The following is a 23,598-nucleotide window of genomic DNA, read 5'->3' as shown; positions in this document are numbered from 1 at the left end:
TGTGACAGTAAGGAGAGATTGAATGACAAAAGAAAAGTTGATACAACCCACAAGACAGTAATTGTTCAAGTAAAGAAATGGAGCCAGAAGAGGTGAAAATGGGGAATACAAGATCACTGTTAAACCTCACCATCTAAAACAAAATTAAACAGAAAACTGGGAGGGGGCGGCATCACTACACTCAAATTTTTGAATTTAATGTTAAACCTACAAAGTGGCAGTTGAAAGATAGATGTACATTGAGCTTCACTGGAAAAATTTCATAAGTCAACCACAGCAAAAATAAAATCAGAAATCGGATGAAGAATTAAAACAACTGGTCGATGCCAATGTGTAAGATCCCAAGAACCTCATACCACCCCTTTCTATCTCACCCTTTCAGAATATTCCTGTCAATATTTCTTTTTATTCAATCACATGATGTGGACATTTATTGGTCGGCCAGCATTTATGGAACAGCCCTAATTTACCAGAGGGCAGTTAAGTGTCAACCACATTACTGTGTCTGGAGTTACATGTAGGCCAGACTAGGTAAGGATGGCAGATTTTCTTCCTTTAGAAACATTATTGAACCAGATATTTTTATGACTTTTGACAGTGGTTAGATTGACTCAGTGTATATTTCCCACTGCCTCAGGAAAGCAGCCAGCATAATCAAATATCCTTCCCACCCCAACTATATATTCTTCTATTGGGCAGAAGATACAAAAGTTTGAAACATGAATAAATAGTTTTAAGAAGTTACTTCCCAATTGTTATTAGACTCATGAGCTGATATTAGAGTTGTGCTTTTTCTGCATCTTCTCTGTAGCTGTAACACTATATTCTGCATTCTGTTCTACTTCCCTGACATACTTACGTATGATTTGTCTGGTGAGCACACAGTACAATACTTTTCACCGTATCTCAGCACGTGACAATAATAAAATCGAAATTGTATTATGCTAGCTTTTAATGAAATTTTTATTGAATGCAAGATTGCAATTTTCAGACGTAAGATTTCAACCCAGAACATTGCTCAGAACATTGTGTCACTAGAGTAGTAATCCAGACCAAGACGCAAACTTCTTTTTAAAAATTCAATCACAGGATGTAACCACCACAGTCCAGGCCAACATTAACTGCTCATCCCTAGTTAGCCTTGAGAAGGTGGTGGTGAGCTGCTTTCTTCAACTGCAGCAATCTGTGTACGTAAATCCACAATACCTGAGAGAAAGAGACAGTTGCAGGATGTTGTTTCAGCAAGACTAAAGGAACAAAAATGTAATTCCTAGTCAGGATGGAGAGTGACTGTTTGGGGAACTTGCACCACTGCATGTTCGCCTAGTTACCTTCTTTAAAAAAAAGATGATCCATAACTTGGTTAGAAGTTCCACATTCTCACCACTCTCGACGTGAGAAACTTCAATGGATCGATTAGCGAATCATCTTATATTTAAAATCACCAGTTTGTTCTGCTTCTAAAGTGGAAACATTCTTGTTGTTTTTCTCCAAATCTCGATTAGGCTACCTTCCAGCCTTCTCTTTTCCACAGAGGAAAATAAAATAATTCATGCTTTGTCCAATTTTCCTGAACCGTTACAATTAAGATTAGATTAGATTAGATTACTTACAGCGTGGTAACAGGCCCTTCGGCCCAACAAGTCCACACCGCCCCGCCGAAGCGCAACTCACCCTTACATTTACCCCTTACCTAACTCTACGGGCAATTTAACATGGCCAATTCACCTGACCTGCACATCTTTGGACTGTAGGAGGAAACCGGAGCACCCGGAGGAAACCCACGCAGACACGGAGAGAATGTGGAAACTCCACACAGACAGTCACCTGAGGCAGGAATTGAACCCGGGTCTCTGGCGCTGTGAGGCAGCAGTGCTAACCACTGTGCCACCGATTAACATGAATGTGTTTTTTTTGCATTTTACCCAATTCCTCTTTTCTCAATAATAGAAAGCAAAAGGCGTCAAACTCACATGAAAAAATTAACTTACAAATCCATCACTCTTGACTTCACGTGTAATTATAGCATAGAGCTCATCCAGGTTAGGGGGCAGCAGCGATACTGAAGCGCCTACTAGGTCTGCTCTTGGTATATTTAATCCTCGGCGACACTTGGACCACCTAATGTTTATATTTACGGCGTTAAGGAGAAACTGTTCTCCAGTTGATTCGACCAATCTTTTGTCAATTAATAAGATTGACACCGGCCTACGACACTAGTCACAGCATCAATGCGGTAAACTGGCGAATTCACGTCTAAAATATCAAAAACAGGTATCTCTGATTTCCATCCTTTAAGTCTCCGATTCCCCTGCAGAGAGGAGGCTCGTCAGAATGAACCTCCCTCGAATTTCTTGCTATTTGAAACTTAAGTTACCAACGCACGATGATATTGAATATAAAAGAGAAATGCAGATTTGAAAGATCAAAAATAAACAGAAATCGTTGGAGAAACGCGGCAACATCTGTAAATGCCGAGTCCAGGGACCCTTCAAAAAAATTGCTATACAAGATGTGCGGGGAGGGCTTTAGCAATCTGGATTTATTTTTTTCACCACCTTCACAGCTGAATTTTGTGAACAGACGGGGGGTTTAAAAAAAAAGGCTCTAAGGTGCTTTCCGACTCCTCCAGTCGATGCTTTGCTCTGTTCCCGCTCGTGTACCCGCCGTTGTATTTTGAACCACCGTCGCTCGCGGCTCCTCCAATCGCAGCTTCTCCTCCCCTCCCCCATCTCACCGTTGGGGTCCGCCCAGTTTACCCCGCCCACCTAGCACGTGCGGGCCCACAGACTGCCCCCGAATGTATTTGCCGCGTTTTTGTTTGGAGCCGCTCGCGGCGCTACCGTTGCCGTTTGAATGCTCGAGCTCGCAGTTACAGAGGGATAGAGATGTACAGCACGGAAGCAGACCCTTCAGTCCAAACCATCCATGCAGACCAGATACCCAAACCCAATCTAGTCCCACCTGCCAGCACCCAGCCCATATCCCTCCAAACCCTTCCTATTCATATACCCATCCAAACGCCTCTTAAATGTTGCAATTGTACCAGCCTGCACCACATCCTCTGGCAGCTCATTCCACACACGTACCACCCTCTGAGTGAAAAAGTTGCCTCTTAGGTCTCTTTTATAGCTTTCCCCTCTCACCCTAAACCTATGCCCTCTAGTTCTGGACTCCCACGCCCCAGTGAAAAGACTTTGTCCATTTATCCTATCCATGCCCCTCATAATTTTGTAAACCTCTATAAAGTCATCCGTCAAGCTCTGACACTCCAGGGAAAACAGCCCTAGCCTATTCAATCTCTCCCTATAGCTTAAATCCTCCAAACCTGGCAACATCCTTGTAAATCTTTTCTGAACCCTTTCAAGTTTCACAACATCTTTCCGATAGGAAGGAGACCAGCATTGCACACAATATCCAACAGTGGCCTAACCAATGCCCTGTACAGCCGCAACATGACCTCCCAACTCCTGTACTCAATACTCTGACCAATAAAGGAAAGCATACCAAACACCTTCACTATCCTATCTACCTGCGACTCTACTTTCAAGGAGCTATGAACCTGCACTCCAAGATCTCTTTGATCAGCAACACTCCCTAGGACCTTACCATTAAGTGTATAAGTCCTGCTAAGATTTGTTCTCCCGAAATGCAGATAAATACCTAACATTTATCTAAATTAAACTCCATCTGCCACTTCTCAGTCCATTGGCCCATCTGATCAAGATCCCATTGTAATCTGAGGTAACCTTCTTTGCTGTCCACTACACCTCCAATTTTTGTGTCATCAGCAAACATACTAACTATATGTCCTATGCTCACATCCAAGTCATTTCTATAAATGATGAAAAGTAGTGGACCCACCACTGATCCTTGTGGCACTCGCGCCCGAAGTCCGATGTGGTTTTAAAATTAGACAGTGACTACCGACATTGCGAAAGATGTGAGATGCATGGAGAAAATGGGTCAGTTTAAATTTGAAAATGGAAAATATCTGAGCGTGTCTGCTCCGGTTGTCAAGCGTCTATCTATTCTGACCTCATTTTATATCATGGGATTAGAATGAGTAGATTCTGAATGAAGTGATTTTTAACTGAACATCAAATAGAGCAAAAACAGAAATTGCTGCAAAAGCTCAGCAGGTCTGACAGCATATGTTGACACAAATCGAGAGTTTGTATTACCCTTGCTCAGAGCTGATGGTAGCTAAGAACGATTTTTTTGCAGAAGACAGGGGCATGATGCAGAAGATAGAGATAACTTGACATCTCTATCTCTATTTTGGGGATAGACTGGCTTCCAATATTCACTACAAACCCACCGACCCACAGTTATTTTGACTACATATCCTCACATCCTGCTCCATTCTCTCAATTAGTCCCATCTCCATCACATCTTTGAAAAAGGGGCTTATGAAATGTCCACCTTCTTCCTCAAACGAGGATTCCCCAGCACCATAGTTTACAGGGCCCTCAGTCATCTCCCACATTTCAGCCCTCAGCCCCTTTCTTCCCTCAACAATGATTGGGCCCCCCGACACTTCACCTACCATTCCACCTGCAATAACATCCAGAGGTGGCCATTTCGCTGGAGCACTGCAGCAACCATGAGACAGAGATTTTGGCCAGGGAACTAGGTGGTGTGTTGAAGTGTCTGGCAACTGGAAGTTCAGGGTCCTTTTTGCAGACATAACATAGGTATTCTGTGAAATGGACAACCAGTCTGTGCTTAGTTTCGCAATGTAGAGACCACGTTGTGAACAGCAAAAGAAGTGGACTAGTTTGAGTGTCGTACAGCTTCACCAGCAGGATGACAGAACTAGACACATATTCTACTCCCCTCCCTTGTCAGCCTTCTGGAAGGAATATACTCTCTGGCACACCCTGGTCCATTCCTCCTTCTCTCCCAACATCTCCCACAACTTCATGGCATCTTCCCCTGCCAACACAGAAGGCGTAACACCTGCCTGTTTATTTGCTTCCTCATCGGTATCCAAGAAACCAAACACACATTCCAGGTGAAGCAGTGCTTTACATGCACTTCACTCAAACTGCATTTGCTGTTCACAACATGGTCTCTACATTGTGGAAACGAAGTATAGGCTGAGTGTCCATTCCACAGAATACCTGTCTGCAAAAAGAACCCTGAGCTTCCACTTGCCAGCTACGTAAACACACCATCTAGTTCCCTGGCCAAAATCTCTGTTCAATGCTTGCTGCAGTGCTCCAGCAAATTTGGAAGAACAGCACCTCATATTCCCCTTGGGAACTCTACAGCCTTGTGGACTCAATATCAAGTTCAACAATTTTAGAGCTTTGAGGTAGCTTCTTCCATGCCCTTACCCCAAACTCCACACACCAGACCTTGTTATCACATAGACTGCTGTTACTCACAACCCATTGTTAGCCAGTTATAGTTCCCAATAGTTGCTATTCATTCTCCTAGGCTGATCGTTATCCACTCTTTTGTCAGTCCAGCTATTAAGTTAAAAAATCACACAGCGCAGTTATAGTCCCAACAGGTTTATTTGGAAGTACAAGTTTTCGGAGCGCTGCTCTTTCAGGTGGAGTAGGATCATAGGATACAGAATTTATAGCAAAAGGTCATAATGTCATACCTTGAATACTGAACAAACCTAAATTGCTGTTAAGTCTTTCATCTTTTAGAATGGGTTACAGGTTTAGATTCATTAATATGTAAATCCCAGAACTTCTTTCAAGTCACATTCCTGAGATAACGTAAGGTTTTATTAAAAAAAGGTGACATCTCAGCTAAGACAATGTATTAAAAGTGAGGTTAGAGTCTGTATGTATTCCAATCTTGAGTCAGTCTAGTTCAATTTCCAAAGTAGGAATTTATAAAATGTCACATGGATTATAAAAAATATTGACTGCCTACAGATTGTGTGCTTTTTGAACAAAATAGGTTACAAAATACATAATATATCGTATCAGTGTATGACACTATGATCTTTTGCTATAAATTCTGTATCCTATGATCGTACACCAGTAGCTACCTGACGAAGGAGCAAAAGCTTGTACGCCCAAATAAACCTATTGGACTATAACCTGGTGTTGTGTGATTTTTAACTTTGTCCATCCCATTCCAACACCGGCACCTCCACATCAGTCCAACTATTCTTCTCTCTCTTTGGCCCTATGTCCACCCATTGTTTACTCATTAAACCCTCCCACCACCCTTCTGCATTAAAATCAACTTTTTCTTAGCTACTGTCAATTCTAACAAAGGGTCAGTGGACCCGAAAGGTTAACTCTAATTTATTTCCACAGATGCTGCCATACCTGCTGAGCTCAATAAGCTGTTTTTGTTAATGATTTCCAGCATCTGCAGTTCTTTCAATTTTTACCAAATAGAACAAACTAGAAAGACACATGATAATTTCTTCACTTGTGACATTTTTGGTAGAAGCTGCCTCAAGAATTGATGTTTTCAGTCATCAGTATAGTGTACCTTATGAAGCTGCCTCATCCCAGAATAATTTGATTAGCTACATGTCCATCATTTCATGATGCTAGAAGATTAACAGAAACAATAAAATAATATTTGAAACAATTGGAAAGGGCATTTGGGATAAACATGTCTTTCTGTGTCTCCAATCATCATGAGCAGGAGAAGGATTTTTAAAAATTGAGAAAGTAATGTCTGGGCAGGTCTGTGTTTGCACACAAGTGACAAAGTGAGTCCAGAAAAATAAATTTCATTTCTTTGGTGATTACTGAAACTAAGTCATTGACATGCAGCATAGAAGTAATCAGTCTGCCTAGTGTATATTTGCCAGTTCATTTGATCCTATTAACCCTGGCCTTTTAAATATTTGTTTTTGATTATTTATTTACTTTTTGCTATCTGTTATGTATTCTGCTTGTCATTTTTGATGGGACATTCCATATGCTAACAAAACTTTGCTTAAAAATGCTCCCAATTTTCCCATTGTTAATTATCTTGGTTTTATGTGTTCTGGTTACCAATCCAGCAATTTCATTTTTCTTATTTGCTTTATGAAAAGTCTGGATAATCATGTAACATGATAGACTATTCATTTCTCATAATCTTCTTTGCTGTAATTGAAAGAAACCTAGTTTTTCTATCTGTCCTTTTATATAATCCCCACCTGATTCAGAATCAATTACCTTCGTGCAGTCCAGGGATTTAAATGGAGACTCCTAAATAAATTGTAGGTGTTTATCCTTGATTTGGGCTTCAGTGTTCCATCTCCTTTCAGCTAATTCACAGAGTTGAGTCAGAGGAGTTCTGGAGCGGCATGGTGGCTCAGTGGTTAGCACTGCTGCCTCACGGCACCAGGGTCCCAGATTCGATTTCAGCCTTGGGCAACTGTCTGTGTAGAGTTTGCACATTCTCCCCGTGTCTGCGTGGGTTTCCTCTGGGTGCTCTGGTTTCTTCCCACACCAGAGATGTGCAGGTCAGGTGAATTGGCTGTGCCAATAGTAATTGCCCATAGTGTTAGGTGCATTAGTCAGAGGGAAATGGGACTGGGTGGTATACTCTTCGGAGGGTCGGTGTGGGCTTGTTGGGCCAAAGGGCCTGTTTCCACACTTTGTAGGGAATCTAATCTAATCCAACCTTTATAATGAGACCAATGGCGGTTTTGCTTGGAGTACATTATACAGATTTTAAGAGTGTAGACAGTGGACAAATGGGCAATAAATATTCTATATTGGCCCTGTGAGCATTCTTGATTTTGTGTGTTGAAATTAGAACATGTTCTAAATATGTTTATTTGGTTCCTAATTTCACCTTCCATTCTTATGAAGTTACAGTGCAGCTATCCATGATCTTAACCATGACTCAGAAGATGTTAACTTCACTGGTTTGAACCCATAATGGATGCTCAAAATCAAAGGCCTTGTGAACTGGAGCCTTATTACGTGGATCAGGTTAGTGCATTGTGTGGAATATGTGAACGTGGGGTCTGTTAGCTCAGTGGGCTGGATGGCAGGTTTACATTGCAGAGTGACACTAACCACGTGAGATTAGTTCCAACACCAGCTGAGGTTACCATGATAGAGCCTCCTTCTCAATCTTTCCCCTGTTTTGACTTTTTATATAGATGGGAAGGAGGGTTCACTAATTACCTTGACACTTGCTGGTCTTAACAGATTTACTATCTTTAAGTTCATGATCTGTCTGCTTTCTAATTGAATAGGCTGAGGTTGAGAGCTATTCCTGCTCCCCTGTGATCTGGCAAAATAATAAGGGAATGGTAGTAGAGGCAAGGTTATGCCAACTTTCATTTAACAATTGGACAAATCTGTATCTTTTCCTTGTTTTTCACTGGAATGTGTGTGATCTCCACTTGGCAACATGTTGTTTTCAGTAAGTGATTTAATATTTTCAAAGGAAAATATTAAAATCACTGTCATAGAGTCATACAGCATGGAAATAAACCCTCCAGTCCAGCCATTCCATGCCAAAAGTAATCCCAAACTAAACTAGTCCCACCTGCCTGCTGCTGGCCATATTCCCTCCAAAACTTTCCTATTCATGTGTCTATCCAAATGTTTTTAAAACATTGTAATTCTACATGCATCCACCATTTCCTCAGCAAGTTCATTCCACATGTGAACTGCCCTCTGTTAAAAAAAAATGCCTGTTATGTCTTTTTGAAATCTCTGTCCTCTCACCTTCAAAATATGTCCCGTGGTCTTGAACTTCCCCATCTTAGGGAAAATACAACTGCTATCAACTCTATCTAAATATCTCTTGTATTTTATAAACTTCTATCAGGTCACCACTCAACTTCCTATGCCACAGTGAAGAAAGTCCCAGCCTTTCTTTAAGACTCAAACCTTCCATACCTGGCAACATCCTGGTAGATCTCTTCTGAACCTTCTCCAGCTTGATAATATCCTTCCTGTAACTGGGTGACCAGAACTAGACACAGTATTCCAAAAGAGGCCTGACCAATGTCCCGTATAATCTCAACATAATGTCCCAACTCCGATATTCAAAGGACTGAGCAATGAAGGCAAGTGTGCCAAACACCTTTTTAACCACACTGTCTATATGTGACACAAACTTTAAAGAATTACATACCTGCACCCCTAGGGCCTTCTGTTCTACAACATTATCCAAGGCCATACCATTAATTGTATAACCCTTGGACTAACAGAAGAGACACAACAAACAGTGAGACAAAGTATCGTACATCTGATAACAAGGAAAAGACAAACACATAACCTCAACACCAAGGAGAGGGAAGCACTGAAATCACTAAGAAACAATAAGAACATAATCATACTACCAGCAGACAAAGGCAGAATGACGGTCATCCTGGACAAAGCAGACTACATCCAAAAAGCACAACAACTACTTACAGATACCAACACCTACCAAAAGAGGGAGTTTGACCCCACCCCACAGCTCACCAATAGGATAAACAACACACTGAAGAACCTACAAAAAAACGGACAGATAATCAGGTTTGACCTACAAAGAATGAAACCTGAAATCAACAACACTCCCAGATTCTATGGACTACCTAAAGTGCACAAACCAGACATCCCACTCAGACCCATAGTATCACTACCAGGGACACCATCACATAAACTGGCTAAAGAACTACAGCAGAAACTGAAACACCTGATCAGCGGATCCAGACACTCTATACAATCAACACAGGAATTCTTGGACATCATCAGAAATATATATATAGACAAGGAAGAAACCATGGTCTTATTCGCTGTAACAGCACTGTTCATCTCTATCGACAAAACCCTAGCCAGAGAAACAATAGCCAACCTGCTGGACATACAGAACAGACAACAGGACGTTGAACCTATCAACAAAGACGGCATACTCAAACAACTGGACCTGTGCCTCACAACACACTTCACATTCAACAACCAAATATATGAATAAATCAACGCCACACCCATGGGCTCACCCATCTCTGGACTCATAGCAGAAGCGGTAATGCAAAGATTAGAACAAACAGTCTTACCGCAAATTCAACCCAAACTCTGGGTCAGATATGTGGATGACACCTTTGTAACCATTAAAAACACAGAAAACGAGAACACACACCGGATCATCAACGCCACACTCACAGGAATCCGATTCACTAGAGAGGAAGAAAAGGACAACCAACTCCCATTCCTAGACGTGATGGTACAGAGAACACCGAACGGAGAATTCACCACAAAGGTATACAGGAAAGCCATGCACACAGACCAAGTCCTGAACTACGAAAGCAACCACCCCGACACACACAAAAGAAGTTGCATCAAGACACTATTCAAAAAGGCAACAACACACTGCAGTACACCAGACTGCAAAAAGAGGAAGAAGAACACCTATACAATGTATTCGCCAAAAACGGATACCCGCGTAATTTCATCAACAGATGCCTAAGGGAAAGACAACGGAACGAGGACGTGCCACAACCGAAAGGACTAGCCACACTACCATACATCAAGAGCATTTCCGAACTGACAGCCAGACTACTGCGATCACTAGGACTCATAACAGCACACAAACCAACAGCCACTCTCAGACAACAACTCACCACAATGAAGGACCCGATACCCAGCATGAGCAAAACCAATGTAGTGTACAAAATCCCATGCAAGGACTGCACAAAACACTACATAGGACAAACAGGAAGACAGCTAAGGATCCGCATCCATGAACACCAACTAGCCACGAAACGACACGACCAGCTATCCTTAGTAGCCACACACGCAGATGACAAGCAACATGAATTCGACTGGGACAACACTACTATTATAGGACAAGCCAAACAGAGAACAGCCAGGGAATTCCTAGAGGCATGGCACTCATCCACAGATTCAATCAATAAGCACATCGACCTGGACCCAATATACCGGCCACTGCAATGGACAGCTGGAACTGACAACCAGCAGCGGCAGATTCAAACCACTACAAATGCCGGGGGAAAGATCACAGAAACGCTTCACAGGAGGCTCCCAAACACTGAGCATGTCACCTAGACAGGGGATGAAACGTCTGCAACACAAATTCCCAGCTCGGTGAACAGAACCACAACAACTTTTCTATTATATACTACATATAATGGTCCAGAAATGTATATGCAAGGGAAAATATATCTTTGAGAGATTTGCATGTTACTCAATTCACTTAAGGTAATTTTATGGCAAACTTTGTGCTATGATAATTATAGTTCTTCTGAAGTATTATTTTGCATTGCCTTTAGGCCCCAGCCACTGTGTATTACATCCCCAACTTTATCACTGCTTCAGAAGAAGACTATCTGCTACAGCAGGTATGTTACTGCATTTTGATTCTCCAACAATGACAAACAAAACTAAACTTAATAAAATTAACTGATATTGATGAATGCAAAGAGACATTTGTATAATCTGTCTTATTTCACATTGTTGACAAAACTCATGATTCCCTCCGGCACCAAACCTCAGTAGGGTTGGCAGGATGGTTAACCTTTTAAGGACTGTTCTCACTTAGTGTCATACATGCGCTTACCAGGAGGTTCCCGAGAATAAAAATATGATCCCCTTAAGTATACTGAGGCTGTTGTAATTTCCTTACGGCCATAGTATTTGAGAACAAACAAAAATTTGCAAAATCCACAAATTTATCTTGTTAACTTTCATATTTCATCAAAATATAATTAATTGATGCAGAGAGAAAATGTAAGACAGTGTGTTGATAATATTTGTCCTAGTACTGATTTTACTGGGGTTTCTCTTAAATTTCTCTTAAAATCCTTTCTGGATTTTATTATTTTTACCCTGTGGTAAATGACAAACAAAAAAAAACTTACTTGAACTAGCAAATGTCCCGCATTCCTTATTCTTGTTCTGACGCTGTATGATGAGTTAGCCAAAGGAAAAGGCCTCCGAATAGTTCCAGAGATTTAGGGGAAAGGATAGCAAAGATGATTCTCGATAGGAGTGAGAGTGACAGGGTAGTTGTCATGGGGACTTCAACTTTCCAAATATTGACTGGAAATACTTTAGTTCAAGTACTTTAGACGGGTCAGTTTTTATCCATTGTGTGCAGGAGAGTTTTCTGACACAGTATGTAGACACGCCAATTCTGGAAAGTGTGAAAATAGATAAATCCCCTGGGCCGGATCGAATTTATCTTAGGATTCTCTGGGAAGCCAGGGAGGAGTTTGTCAAACTTTTGGCTTTGATCTTTATGTCGTCATTGTCTACAGGAATAGTGCCAGAAGACTGGAGGATAGCAAATGTTGTTCCCTTGCTCAAGAAGAGGAGTAGAGACAATCCTGGTAATTATAGACCAGTGAGCCTTACCTTGGTTGTGGGTAAAGTGTTGGAAAAGTTTATAAGAGATAGGATTTATAATCATCTTGTTAGGAATGAGTTGATTAGGGATAGTCAACATGGTTTTGTGATGGGTAGGTCGTACCTCACAAACCTTATTGAGTTCTTTGAGAAGGTGACCAAACAGGTGGATGAGGATAAAGTGGTTGATGTGGATGTATATGGATTTCTGTAAGGTGTTTGATAAGGTTCCCTATGGTAGGCTAATGCACAAAATACGGAGGCATGGGATTGAGGGTGATTTAGCGGTTTGGATCAGAAATTAGCTAGCTGAAAGAAGTCAGAGAGTGGTGGTTGATGGCAAACGTTCATCCTGGAGTTCAGTTACTGGTGGTGTACTGTAAGGATCTGTTTTGGGTCCACTGCTGTTTTTCATTTTTATAAATGACCTGAATGAGGGCGTAGAAGGATAGGTTAATAAATTTGCGGATGACACTAAGGTCAGTACAGTCGTGGATAGTGCTGAAGGATGTTGTAGGTTACAGAGGGACGTAGATAAACTGCAGAGCTGGACTGAGAAGTGGCAAATGGCGTTTAATGCAGAAAAGTATGAAGTGATTCACTTTGGAAGGAGTAATAGGAATTCAGAGTACTAGGCGAATGGTAAGATTCTTGGTAGTGTAGATGAGCAGAGAGATCTCGGTATCCATGTACATAGATCCTTCAAAGTTGCCAGCCAGGTTGATAGGGTTGTTAAGAAGGTATACAGTGTGTTAGCTTTTATTAATAGAGGGATCAAGTTTCAGAACCATGAGGTCATACTGCAGCTGTACAAAACTCTGCTGCACCTGCACTTTGAGTATTGTGTGCAGTTCTGGTCACCGCATTATAGGAAGGATGTGAAAGCTTTGGAAAAAGTTCAGAGGAGATTTACTAGGATGTTGCCTGGTATGGCCTTATGAGGGAAGGTCTTACGAGGAAAGGTTGAGGGACATGAGGCTGTTTTCATTAGAGACTTAATTGAAACATATAAGATAATCAGAGGGTTAGATCGGGTGGACAATGAGAGCCTTATTCCTCGGATGGTGATGACTACCACAAGGGGGCATAGCTTCAAATTGAGGGGTGATAGGTATAGGTCAGATGTCACAGGTAGTTTCTTTACTCAGAGAGTAGTAGGGGCGTGGAACGGACTGCCTCCAATACTTGTAAACCTGCCAACTGTACGGGCATTTAAATGGTCATTGGATAGACGTATGGACGAGAATGGAACAGTCTAGATTAAATGGGTTTCAGATTGGTTTCACGGTCAGTGCAACATTGAGGGCCAAAGGGCCTATTCTGCATTGTAATGTTCTATTAACCTCAACTGGTTTGAAATAACCTATAGCTGTGGGAAAAAAACTGACCATCTAAGAAGAAAGACAGCGTGGAATCTTTTTACACAGTTTTGATTAATGTAGAGAATAGGTGCATTATATAAATAAGCATTTTGTATTGTGATATTGTCACTCCCAAATTATTTGGATGACTTGATAAGTTGAAAACCTTGCGCTTTTCACTATCTTCATCTGTGACTTTCAGGTTTACAATTCACCGAAACCCAAGTGGACTCAATTATCAGGAAGGAGGCTGCAGAACTGGGGTGAGTATAGACCTGTGTGATGTGAGCAAGTGTGCATAAAACCCTCCTTTATTATATATGGAAGTGGGAGTAATATCAAAAGGTGTGGAAGCATGATGGAATTTGATATATTAATCCTTTTTCGACATAACAAGATGCATTATGCCCTTGCATTGGAATTTATGAAAATAATTGTAAGTGTAACATAGGTGCGCACATTGACTGTTGGGTGCAATTCATATGAAGAGGACTATGCTTAAAGGTGACTTTAACTGTTACTGTAAAGCCTGATTAATGTAATTACCCCTTGAAGGGTGTCACTTGATTCACAAATAGAGCTTGCATGCTTAGACAGGAATAAACACTTACACTGTTAAGTCCACATGTAATTGGAGCCATTTTCCATTTACAATTCACATGAATATGGAAAACAACGCAGGTTGCACTTGGAACAATGGGTAGCAAGCTCAGCCTGATAATTAAATTCCCCTTGAACCTCCATGTTTGCTTCTTCCTTGCACTCCGTGGCAAGCCCATCAATACTGAGCTTCCACACACTTTTGAATTTCAGCATCACCTTCTAATGATATCTCCTGATTCACAGACCCACAACCTAATCGTACCAAACATTGCGCTGCATTGTCCCACTGTTAATACCAGGGTGGTCGTGACCATCAATAACCCAACCCCATGAAATAACTGCACAAAGCTGGTATCCCATCACCAGGTCAACCTTTATTTATTTGTGCATAAAGCACTAGCTGTAACTAACCAGCTTGGAGTCAGTCCCCTGAACTGAGGAGATTCTAAATCTCCTGGTTATATTGGTCAGCCAGGGCTCTCTTGACTGGGGTTGTTAACCTGAGCCAATCAAGGATCTTGTTGTCAACAAGATCCAGCTGATTCCAATCACTACATCCCTCCCCCACTAAGTCTGGGGATGTAGACCTGGTCTTTCTCTTGTAGCCTTTCTTGCAACATTTTCATCCCAGATTTGGTTCTTCTGACTCGGGCGGTGTGTACGACCATAGCCTGTCTCTTGTGTCAGGAGTGTCCTGGGAGAGTTTCCTCCTCTTCTTCCAGCAGTAACGCTATCAAGGCTGCATCCATCTCAGTCATGGGACTGACCTTGCATCAGCTTTTCTTTGTGCCCATACAGGGCCATTTTCATGGTTCCATCACCAAACTTCTTCCCCTGAATTAAGTTGTTTCTCTCACTTGGAGGAGGCATGTGGCCGACATTGATGTTCCTGTTGCTGTTACCCCCCTACAAGGTCTGGAAATATCAGGTTTAACCTGGGAGAGTCTTCTTCCCATTGGCAACTCTGTTGGAGCTATCCCTGTTGTTGCGTGTGGAGTGGTCCTATAATCAAACAGGAATGGGACAGTTTGGTATCAAGTGACACTGTAGGCTGCTTATTTAAACCTGCCTTCAACATTTGGACAGCTCTTTGCACCAGACCACTGGACAGTGGATACTATGGAGCTGTCCTTATGTGCAGAATGCCATTTGATTTTAGGAAATATTCGAATTCTGTGCTGGTAAGTGATGTCCCATTGTCTGTGACTAATACTTGCAGGAGACCATGTAGTCGGATGACCCAGAGCTATAAAGAAAATCCAGGTATGACTTCTACAAAGTCATCAGTGATGCCAAAGGCAGTACCAGACAAATATAAAGGCCTAGATCAACCATACTACTCCTGCCACCTGTGGCAAGGCCTAAACAACATTACGGGATGCAAAATGAAGCAGAGCAAGATAGCGAACAAAGATACATCCCTCCCTGATGTGTTCAATGCTTTCTATGCTCAGTTCAAATAGAATGCCTGCAGTGTGGTGCAACCTTCCCCGACAGCCCTGGATGCACCTGTGCCAACTGTCACTGCTGCAAACGTCAGATTGGTCTTCTTGGGAGTCAACCCAAGGAAAGCGATGGGCCGGATGGAGTCCCCAGCCAAGCACTCATATCTTGTATGGACCAACTGGCGGAGGTATTCACCAACATCTTTGACCTCTTATTCCAACAAGCTGAATTCCCCATCTACTTCAAGAATACCACCATCATCCCAATACCTAAGAAAGCATATGCATCGTGCCTTAATGACTACTGCCCTGTACACACATGATTGTTGCCGAATTCCAAACAAATGCCATCTACAAGTTTGCTGATGATACCACTGTGGTAGGATGGGTATCAAATAATGACGGGTCAGAATGCATAAAGGAGAAAGAGGGCTTGGTGACATGGTGCTATGAGAACAACCTCCTTCTCAACATCAGCAAAACGAAAGAACTGATTGTTAACTTCAGAAAGAAGGGAGAACATGCCCCCATCTGCATCAATAGAGCTGAGGTTGAGAGCATGGAGAGTGTAAGTTCCTAGGAGTGACAATAACCAACAACCTGTCCTGGACTTTCCACGTAGGTGCAACGATCAAGAAGGCACAACAACACCTCTTCATCCTTAGCTCAGGAAATTTGGCATATCCACAAGTGCCCTCACCAACTTTTGCAGCTGCACCACTGAAAGCATATTGTCCGAGTACATAATGGCCTGTTATGGCAACTTCTGTGCCCAGCACCGTAAAAAGCTACAGAAGGTTATGTGAACAGCCCAGACCATCATGGAAGCCAACCTTCCATCCACGGACTCCATTTATACAGCCCGTTGCCCTGGAAAGGCTGCCAACATCCTCCAAGACCCAACACACCCCAGCAATGCTCTCCTACAACCTCTTCCGTCAGACAGAAGTTGCAGAAACTTGAACACACACACCAGCAAGTTCAAAAACAGCTTCTTCCCTGCCATTATTAGACTGACAAAAGGACTGTAAATAATGCTGATCTTACTAGGCAAGATCAACATCAGTAAGATCTGTGCAATGTTTTGTCTGTATACCTCTATCCAAGTGTTTTGTTCACCCCATGATCTGTATGTCCTTGCTTGCTATGAGCTGCGTGTACTGCTCGTAAACAAAGCTTTTCACTGTACTTAGGTACATGTGACAATAAATCAATCAATCAAAGTGTAATGCTGCTGCCAGGACAGTGAAAGGTATTAGTGCCTTCTAGAATGCAGGATTGAAATGCAGAACTGTATTGCAAGTGGGGTTGTAACGTGTCATGAAGATGTAGTGATAGTAGTGCATGTCCTATGCCACCCTCACAGACAAGGTGTGCGGGCGGTTACTGCCCAAGGAGCATTGCCATGAAATGTGGTGATTGCTGTCCAAGATGAAGCTCCAGAGGAACAAGCAGTGAGCTGAGGTTGCCAGGTACCCGTTCTGACTTCCATGTCATGAATTCTGACTGTCTAGTTTATCTCTGGCATGTGGGAGAATTGGAAATTGCACATCAGTTTAGTGAGATTGGGTAGTAATGGCAAGCTAATGCATGCAAAGAGACTTCTTGGCACTCACCAGCAGGATTCTCATCTAGCTGTTCAAATTTTAATAGCAGTATCAGTTTTGCTTTTCTCAATATTGAGAAACAAATTTCTACCAACCTTGCCATATTTTCCCAACTAATTCACCAATATCCACATCATTCAGGGGCTAGGAAGATTCCATCTTATGTTTAAGCTATGATGGTGAGAGTTATAGAATTTAGATGATGCAATGTTGTTATAGAATTTGATCTGTAAGTAATGAGTAAGTGCCTTTGGAGAATGAGGAAGAAAATAATGTATGAAAATTGAAGTTGCTGGAAAGGCTCAACTCAGATCTGAGTTGAATTTTTCCAGCAATATTTGTTTTCATTTCTGATTTCCAGCATCCACAATTCTTTCCATTTTTATATGAAAATTGAATTTTGTACAATTGTGGTTATTGTTAGTCAGTTTTCCTGATCTCTTGCAGGTGGTTTACCTCACTCAAGGGGAATGCTTGCTGATAAGCTGCCCGACTGGCTGGCTAAATATGCCCAGAAAATTTCAGCCCTGGGACCTTTTGCAGGACAAGTTGCTAATCATGTGTTGGTTAATGAGTACAATCCTGGTGAAGGAATAATGGTACTGGTATAATACAATAATAATTGGCTTTTATTGAACAATGATAATAATTATAGTTTGTCTGAATCCCTTAAGTTTAATTATTATAAATAGACCAGTAACACTGCTCAATAAAACAATTCAGGGAATGCAGATGATGCTGGAAAGTATCTGCCATCTATCTTTTTCCACTCTTATACTCTTGTACTTGCTTTCTCTTTTACACTCTGTGTTTCTCTCCAGCTCTCTTTTTCCATCCTCTATCATTTCATGCTCATTTTGCTCTTTTATTTTTAATTTATTTCTGTTATCTCTGCTGGTTTATTTCTTCCTTAATATCTCTCATACTGACTCATTTTCTTTGTTAATTTAATTGTGAAACTTCTTGGAAGAATTTACTTTGAAAGTGCTGTATAAATGCAAACTGCTGGCAAATTACTCTTCATTCTCTTGTTCTCTCCAGTCTCCACCTATCTCATTCTCCTCCCCTTCACGCTTCTGTTCACAGCATTATAAATAAAAATTTAAGATGTAATCTAAATATTGGACAGAGTATTAAATTTAGTTTTAAGAAAAGCACTGATTAACATTAGCTATTTTACCTGACAGCCTTTGGAACATTCTTCTATATTAAAGGTGTGACACAAATGCAAAGTTTTATCATGACAAGTAAGCATAACAATCCTTGTTCAAATCATCAAGCTGTCAATTGAAATCAGACTCTTGTCTTTATAGCCTCATGAGGATGGGCCTTTATACTTTCCAACAGTTACCACTATCAGCCTTGGCTCTCAAACTCTATTAGATTTCTATCATCCCATTGAAAGAGGGGATGAAGAGGTGAAGGTTAGTAATTTTAATTCTGATTTATACAGTATTGACATGTTTTTAATTAATGCAAAGACATTTATGTTTTTTCAAATTCCATTTCCCATTGATTGGAGTTCATGACAAGAGTGTTGTTGGGGGAATTGTGCAACATGACTCAATGAATGGAAAAGGAGTATGAAGGTTCTTCTAGAAAAATGTATCTGCTGGTTACCTCTGATGGTATAATTAATGATGGATTGCACTGATGTTGTAGCCATCATCTTGGCTGTAAATAGGAGAATTCTCAGCCCATTTCTACTGCACAGCTATCATTTTCGTCATTGCTGGCCTGAGCAGATGTTGCCCAGTATGGGGAAGCCCTGGCTGGAAAGTGAAAACAAAACATTTATGAAAACTCCATGGATAAAGTCAATCTTCTGTTCAGTCTAGCTGTGACAATAAAGTGATTAATGTATTTTACGTAAAGGTAGGATATCAGCATAATCAGATACATGCAACAGAGATATAATAAGGGCTAAATCACTTGCTTCTTGAATTACCCAAGATAACCCACAGAAGTACCAGTCTGAACGTTTATTTAAATATAAAATGGATGTCAAAGAAGCATTACTTAGCCAATCATGTCAGTACTGGTTCCAATGCTTCATCTAGAGCTTGGAAATTTATTTCTCAGCTCTTTTTCTGAATTCTTTTCCAGTCTTTAAAATACTTATTCAGTTTTGTTTTAAATGGTGCTTATCATTTTCCCTGTACAGCCAGTTGTGAAACATGACATGTTCTATTAACTTTCAACATGTAAAATATTTTTCAAACACCCAATTTTTTTTACAATTGCTTGAGTAAAGCAGGAAGTAGATTGTTTGTTGAAGAAATATTGCTGTCCCATTTAAAGAGAGACCTGAGTTGTTCATCTCTTGCCTCCGCATCTCTCTTGACAACTTTGACTCTTTTTGACTGTCATGTGTGATATCATGAGCTGCCTTCTTGAATGTTCCTCCAAGTTGCATCCCTTTGATTGAATGTCAGCAATTCTTTTCATTCACTTTTTATTGAGGGCTGTTACACTACCTAGCATCTTTCTTGAGGACCATTAGACAAAGCTTTCAGCAATAGATGGACTGAATTAGGAACATAGTTGGAAAATGTGTTGAAGTGTAAGCAAACGGTTTTGGTGATAAGGCAAATGTGAGATTGGAAGCTCAAGTCAGCATGAAGGATGCCAAAGTTCTGAACAGTCTGATTCAGCTTTACTGTGGCCAGAGAAAACGATCAAGCCTTTGGCTAGAAAGTTATGTTTGTGGTGGTGTGAGAAGACACTGCCTTCAGACTTTTCAATCTTTAATTGGAAGAAACTTCTCATTCAAAACTAGCTGTTAGATGAGCAGATGACAAATTGGAGACCGTGGAGGGATTGAGTGAAGTAGTGATAAGCTGGTGTGCATATCAATGAGCAAATTAATCTGTCATTACTTTTGGGTGGGAGCAGAAGTAGGTCATTAAGCCCTCTGAGTCTGCTCTGCCAGTCTATGAGATCATTGCTAATTTGATAATTCTCAACTCCACTTTCCTGCCTTTTCCTCATTCCACTGGATTTATTTGCTGTTTAAAAAGTTCTATCTATCTCATGCTCAATGACCCAGCCTCAATGACCTTTTAAATAATTCTACAGATTCATTACCCTCAGAGAAGAAATTCTTTCTCATCTCTGACTTAAAGCTGCAACCTCTTATTGTGACACTATACCTCATGTCCTAGACTTTCTCACAAGGGCAAACAACCTTTCCGCATCTACCCTGTAAAGTCTCCTAAGAATCTTGTATGCTTCAACAGGTCATTTTTCATTCTCATTCTTCTAAGTTCCAGTGAGTACAGGCCCAACACAGTCAATCTCTTCTCAAAAAAACTCAATCAAGTTGGTGAGTTATGATTTTCCCCACGCAAACCCAGGCTGCCTGTAACTAACAAGTCAATTTGGTTCCAAATGTGAATAAATCCTGTCTCTCAATATCTGCTCCAGCAGCTTCCCCATCACTGACATCAGCCTTACTGGTTTGTAATTAACTGAATTATCTTGGTTTCCCTCCTTAAACAAAGGAACAACATTGGCCCATTCTCCATTCCTCTGGAATTTCACCTGAGAGCAGACTGGACGTAAAGATATCTGTTAAGATACCAACTATTTGCTTCCTTGCTTCCCACTGTTGCCTGGGATAGATCCTACTCAATGACCCTGTGATTCCATTTGGCCCTATGGACTTATCTACCTTAATGCATTTCAAGATACCCAACACTTCCTACTTCATTATGCTGACTTACCTGAGAGTATTCACACGCCTTTCCCTAACCATAACATCTCATTACTCATTAAGGACTTTACCCATTTCCTCTGGCTCCACATATAACCTCTCTTCTTTATCCTTGAGTGGGCCTACTCTTTCCCTAGTTTAGATTAGATTAGATTCCCTACAGTGTGGAAACATGCCCTTTGGCCCAACCAGTCCACACCAACCCAGACCCATTTCCCTCTGACTAATGCACCTAACACAAGGGGCAACTTAGCATGGCTATTTACCTGACCTGCACATGTTTGGATTGTCGGAGGAAATCGGAGCACCCGGAGGAAACCCACGCAGACACAGGGAGAATGTGCAAACTCCACACAGGTAGTCGCCCGAGGCTGGAATCGAATCTGGGACCCTGGTGCTGTGAGGCAGCAGTGCTAACCACTGAGCCACCATGTCGCCCCTTACCTTCTTTCTTCTAATATATGTGTAAAATACCTTGGGATTCTCCTTAACACAGCTGGCCAAGAACATTTCATAGCCCCATTTAACCCCCCTAACTCCCCATTTGAGCTCCTTTCTACTTCTGTCTTCTTTAAGGACTTTATTTTTAGTTGCAAGGACCTTAGGTATGCTTCCCTTTTTTAATTCAGTTGATAATTACCCCTATCATCCGTGGTTCCCAAATCCTGCACTCTAATCAACCGGTCCTTAAAAGACTCCCAAATGTCAGATGTTGATTTACTCTCAAACAACCTCTCCCAATCCACATTCTCCAATTCTTGCCTAATTTGCTTATAGTTAGCTTTCCAACAATTTAATACCTTCATACAAGGTCCAGCCTTGTCCTTATGTGTAAATATCCAAAAATGTGATCACTATTCCCAAAATGCATTCCTACCAACACCCTCCCCCCCTCCCACTGAAACTTTGATCGCCTGGCTGTGTTCATTTCCCAACACCAGTGGCAGTTTGGCCTCTTTCTCATTCGACTATCTACATATGGTTTCAAAAAAGCCCTCCTGGACATAGTTAACAAATTGAAGTTCACTTGTAAACTTTCCTACTTGTCATAGTTTAGCCATTGGTTCAGGTGAATTTATTAAAAAAAAGGCCAAGTTGATCTCAGATTTCATTGTTCATTCAGTTGGGATTTCTATCTGGATTCTCTGAAATTTTGTGCCTTTGAAGAGAATAAAGTTCTCATGAATTAGAGTGTTGCTGCTCACGATACTGCCTCATATATGAATTTATCAGTTTGATGAAACACTGATACCAGTAGAACCAGATATGTGTCCAAAAGAAAGTCAGTCCATTAGCAGAGGTAGGAGAACGTCAGGACTGCAGATGCAGGACATTCCTGATGAAGAGGGTATGCTCGAAACATCGACTCTCCTGCTCCTCGGATGCTGCCCGACCAGCTGTGCTTTTCCAGCACTACACTTTTGACTCATTGGGAGAAGTAGGAGAAGATTGCAGGGGGAAAAGAAATAGACAATAAGTTTCCTTCACATTGCATCTTACATTATTCCTCCACCATCTTTTTCCAGGTTTATTCTCCTCAGACCGAAGAAACCCGTTATCTTCTGTCTCTTCTTCTTGAACCACGTAGCCTTCTGATGCTGCAAGATGACATGTATGTGAAGTATCTGCATGGCATCAGGCCAGTGAGAGAGGACATTGTCACAGAGAAGGTTGCCAACCTAAAATCATGTAATGCAAAACTTGGAGCGGTTTTAAAAAGAACTACAAGAATATCCCTGACTATTCGTTATGTACCAAAGGTTTTAAAAACCAAGATATTGCTGGGGAGGAAGTAATGGCATTTTTTTTCATTTAAATAGATTGTAGTACCATTTTATTTGTCTCCTTCCTGAAAATCTAGCTTATTTCATAGAATATAGTTGGAGATGTACCTCTGTATTGGTACCTCTTTCAATGGATTTTCCTCACACAATAAAAAAAATCCTGTCAGTTTGTTCTGTTATGAAAAGAATCAATATAGTGTGATACTGCTCTTACTATGTCCTGACATCAGTTGCAACATCAGTCCCTGAGTAGTGGCGAGGAGCAAGAATTTTTCCCCCACCTCTTCCGATCTCTATTGCCCCATCCTTCCACCAGTGAAGCCAGTATTAATAACTTTACTGTTAAAATAACTTAGCTCTTCACAGGCTCTTGCTGATCTGTATATTTAAGTTCCATACCAAGCAAGTCTGTGTCTCAGGTGATTCAGGCACTGTTAGAAATTGGTAAAGGAAAAGCTACATACAACTTTCACAATCTTCTGAGTTTTAAAATCAATAAAAGAATGTGTGTATTTTAATGAAATTGCTTTAGCTACTGCTGTACACAGTGCTTGCTTTCTAAATTACAAATTAGGACCTGTTTATTGCATTATGCCATTCAGTAATCAGTTGAAATGAATAAATTCTACATTATTTATTTTGGAAAATATCAGTACTGTTTAAGCTGTGATTACGAACATGGAGTGAATAAATGTAATTTAGTTTAAACTGATTAAATAAACATCATTATTTAAATTTTAAGGTGTTTTGCCCCACCAGCCAATAAACCACTTCTAATCAGTGAGATATGAAT

General features: G+C 41.0%; 1 protein-coding gene across 1 annotated transcript; it reads left to right on the top strand.

The window, feature by feature from the left end:
• Nucleotides 1-2,119: 2,119 nt before the first annotated feature.
• Nucleotides 2,120-23,589, top strand: alkbh6 (alkB homolog 6, nucleotide demethylase). The gene is made up of 7 exons (XM_043680753.2): nt 2,120-2,274; nt 7,794-7,916; nt 11,216-11,284; nt 13,854-13,914; nt 17,754-17,905; nt 18,620-18,730; nt 22,548-23,589. The coding sequence occupies exons 2-7, from the start codon at nt 7,863-7,865 to the stop codon at nt 22,815-22,817; spliced, it is 717 nt and encodes a 238-aa protein (XP_043536688.2). The 5' UTR covers nt 2,120-2,274; nt 7,794-7,862; the 3' UTR covers nt 22,818-23,589.
• The last annotated feature ends 9 nt before the right edge of the window (nt 23,590-23,598 follow it).

The sequence above is a fragment of the Chiloscyllium plagiosum genome, unplaced genomic scaffold (genome assembly GCF_037043375.1).
Source record: "Chiloscyllium plagiosum isolate Xiang-an unplaced genomic scaffold, Cpla_swu_hap1 HiC_scaffold_47, whole genome shotgun sequence".
Taxonomy (NCBI): Eukaryota; Metazoa; Chordata; class Chondrichthyes; order Orectolobiformes; family Hemiscylliidae; genus Chiloscyllium; species Chiloscyllium plagiosum.
This window is presented reverse-complemented; position numbering and strand designations above follow the sequence as displayed.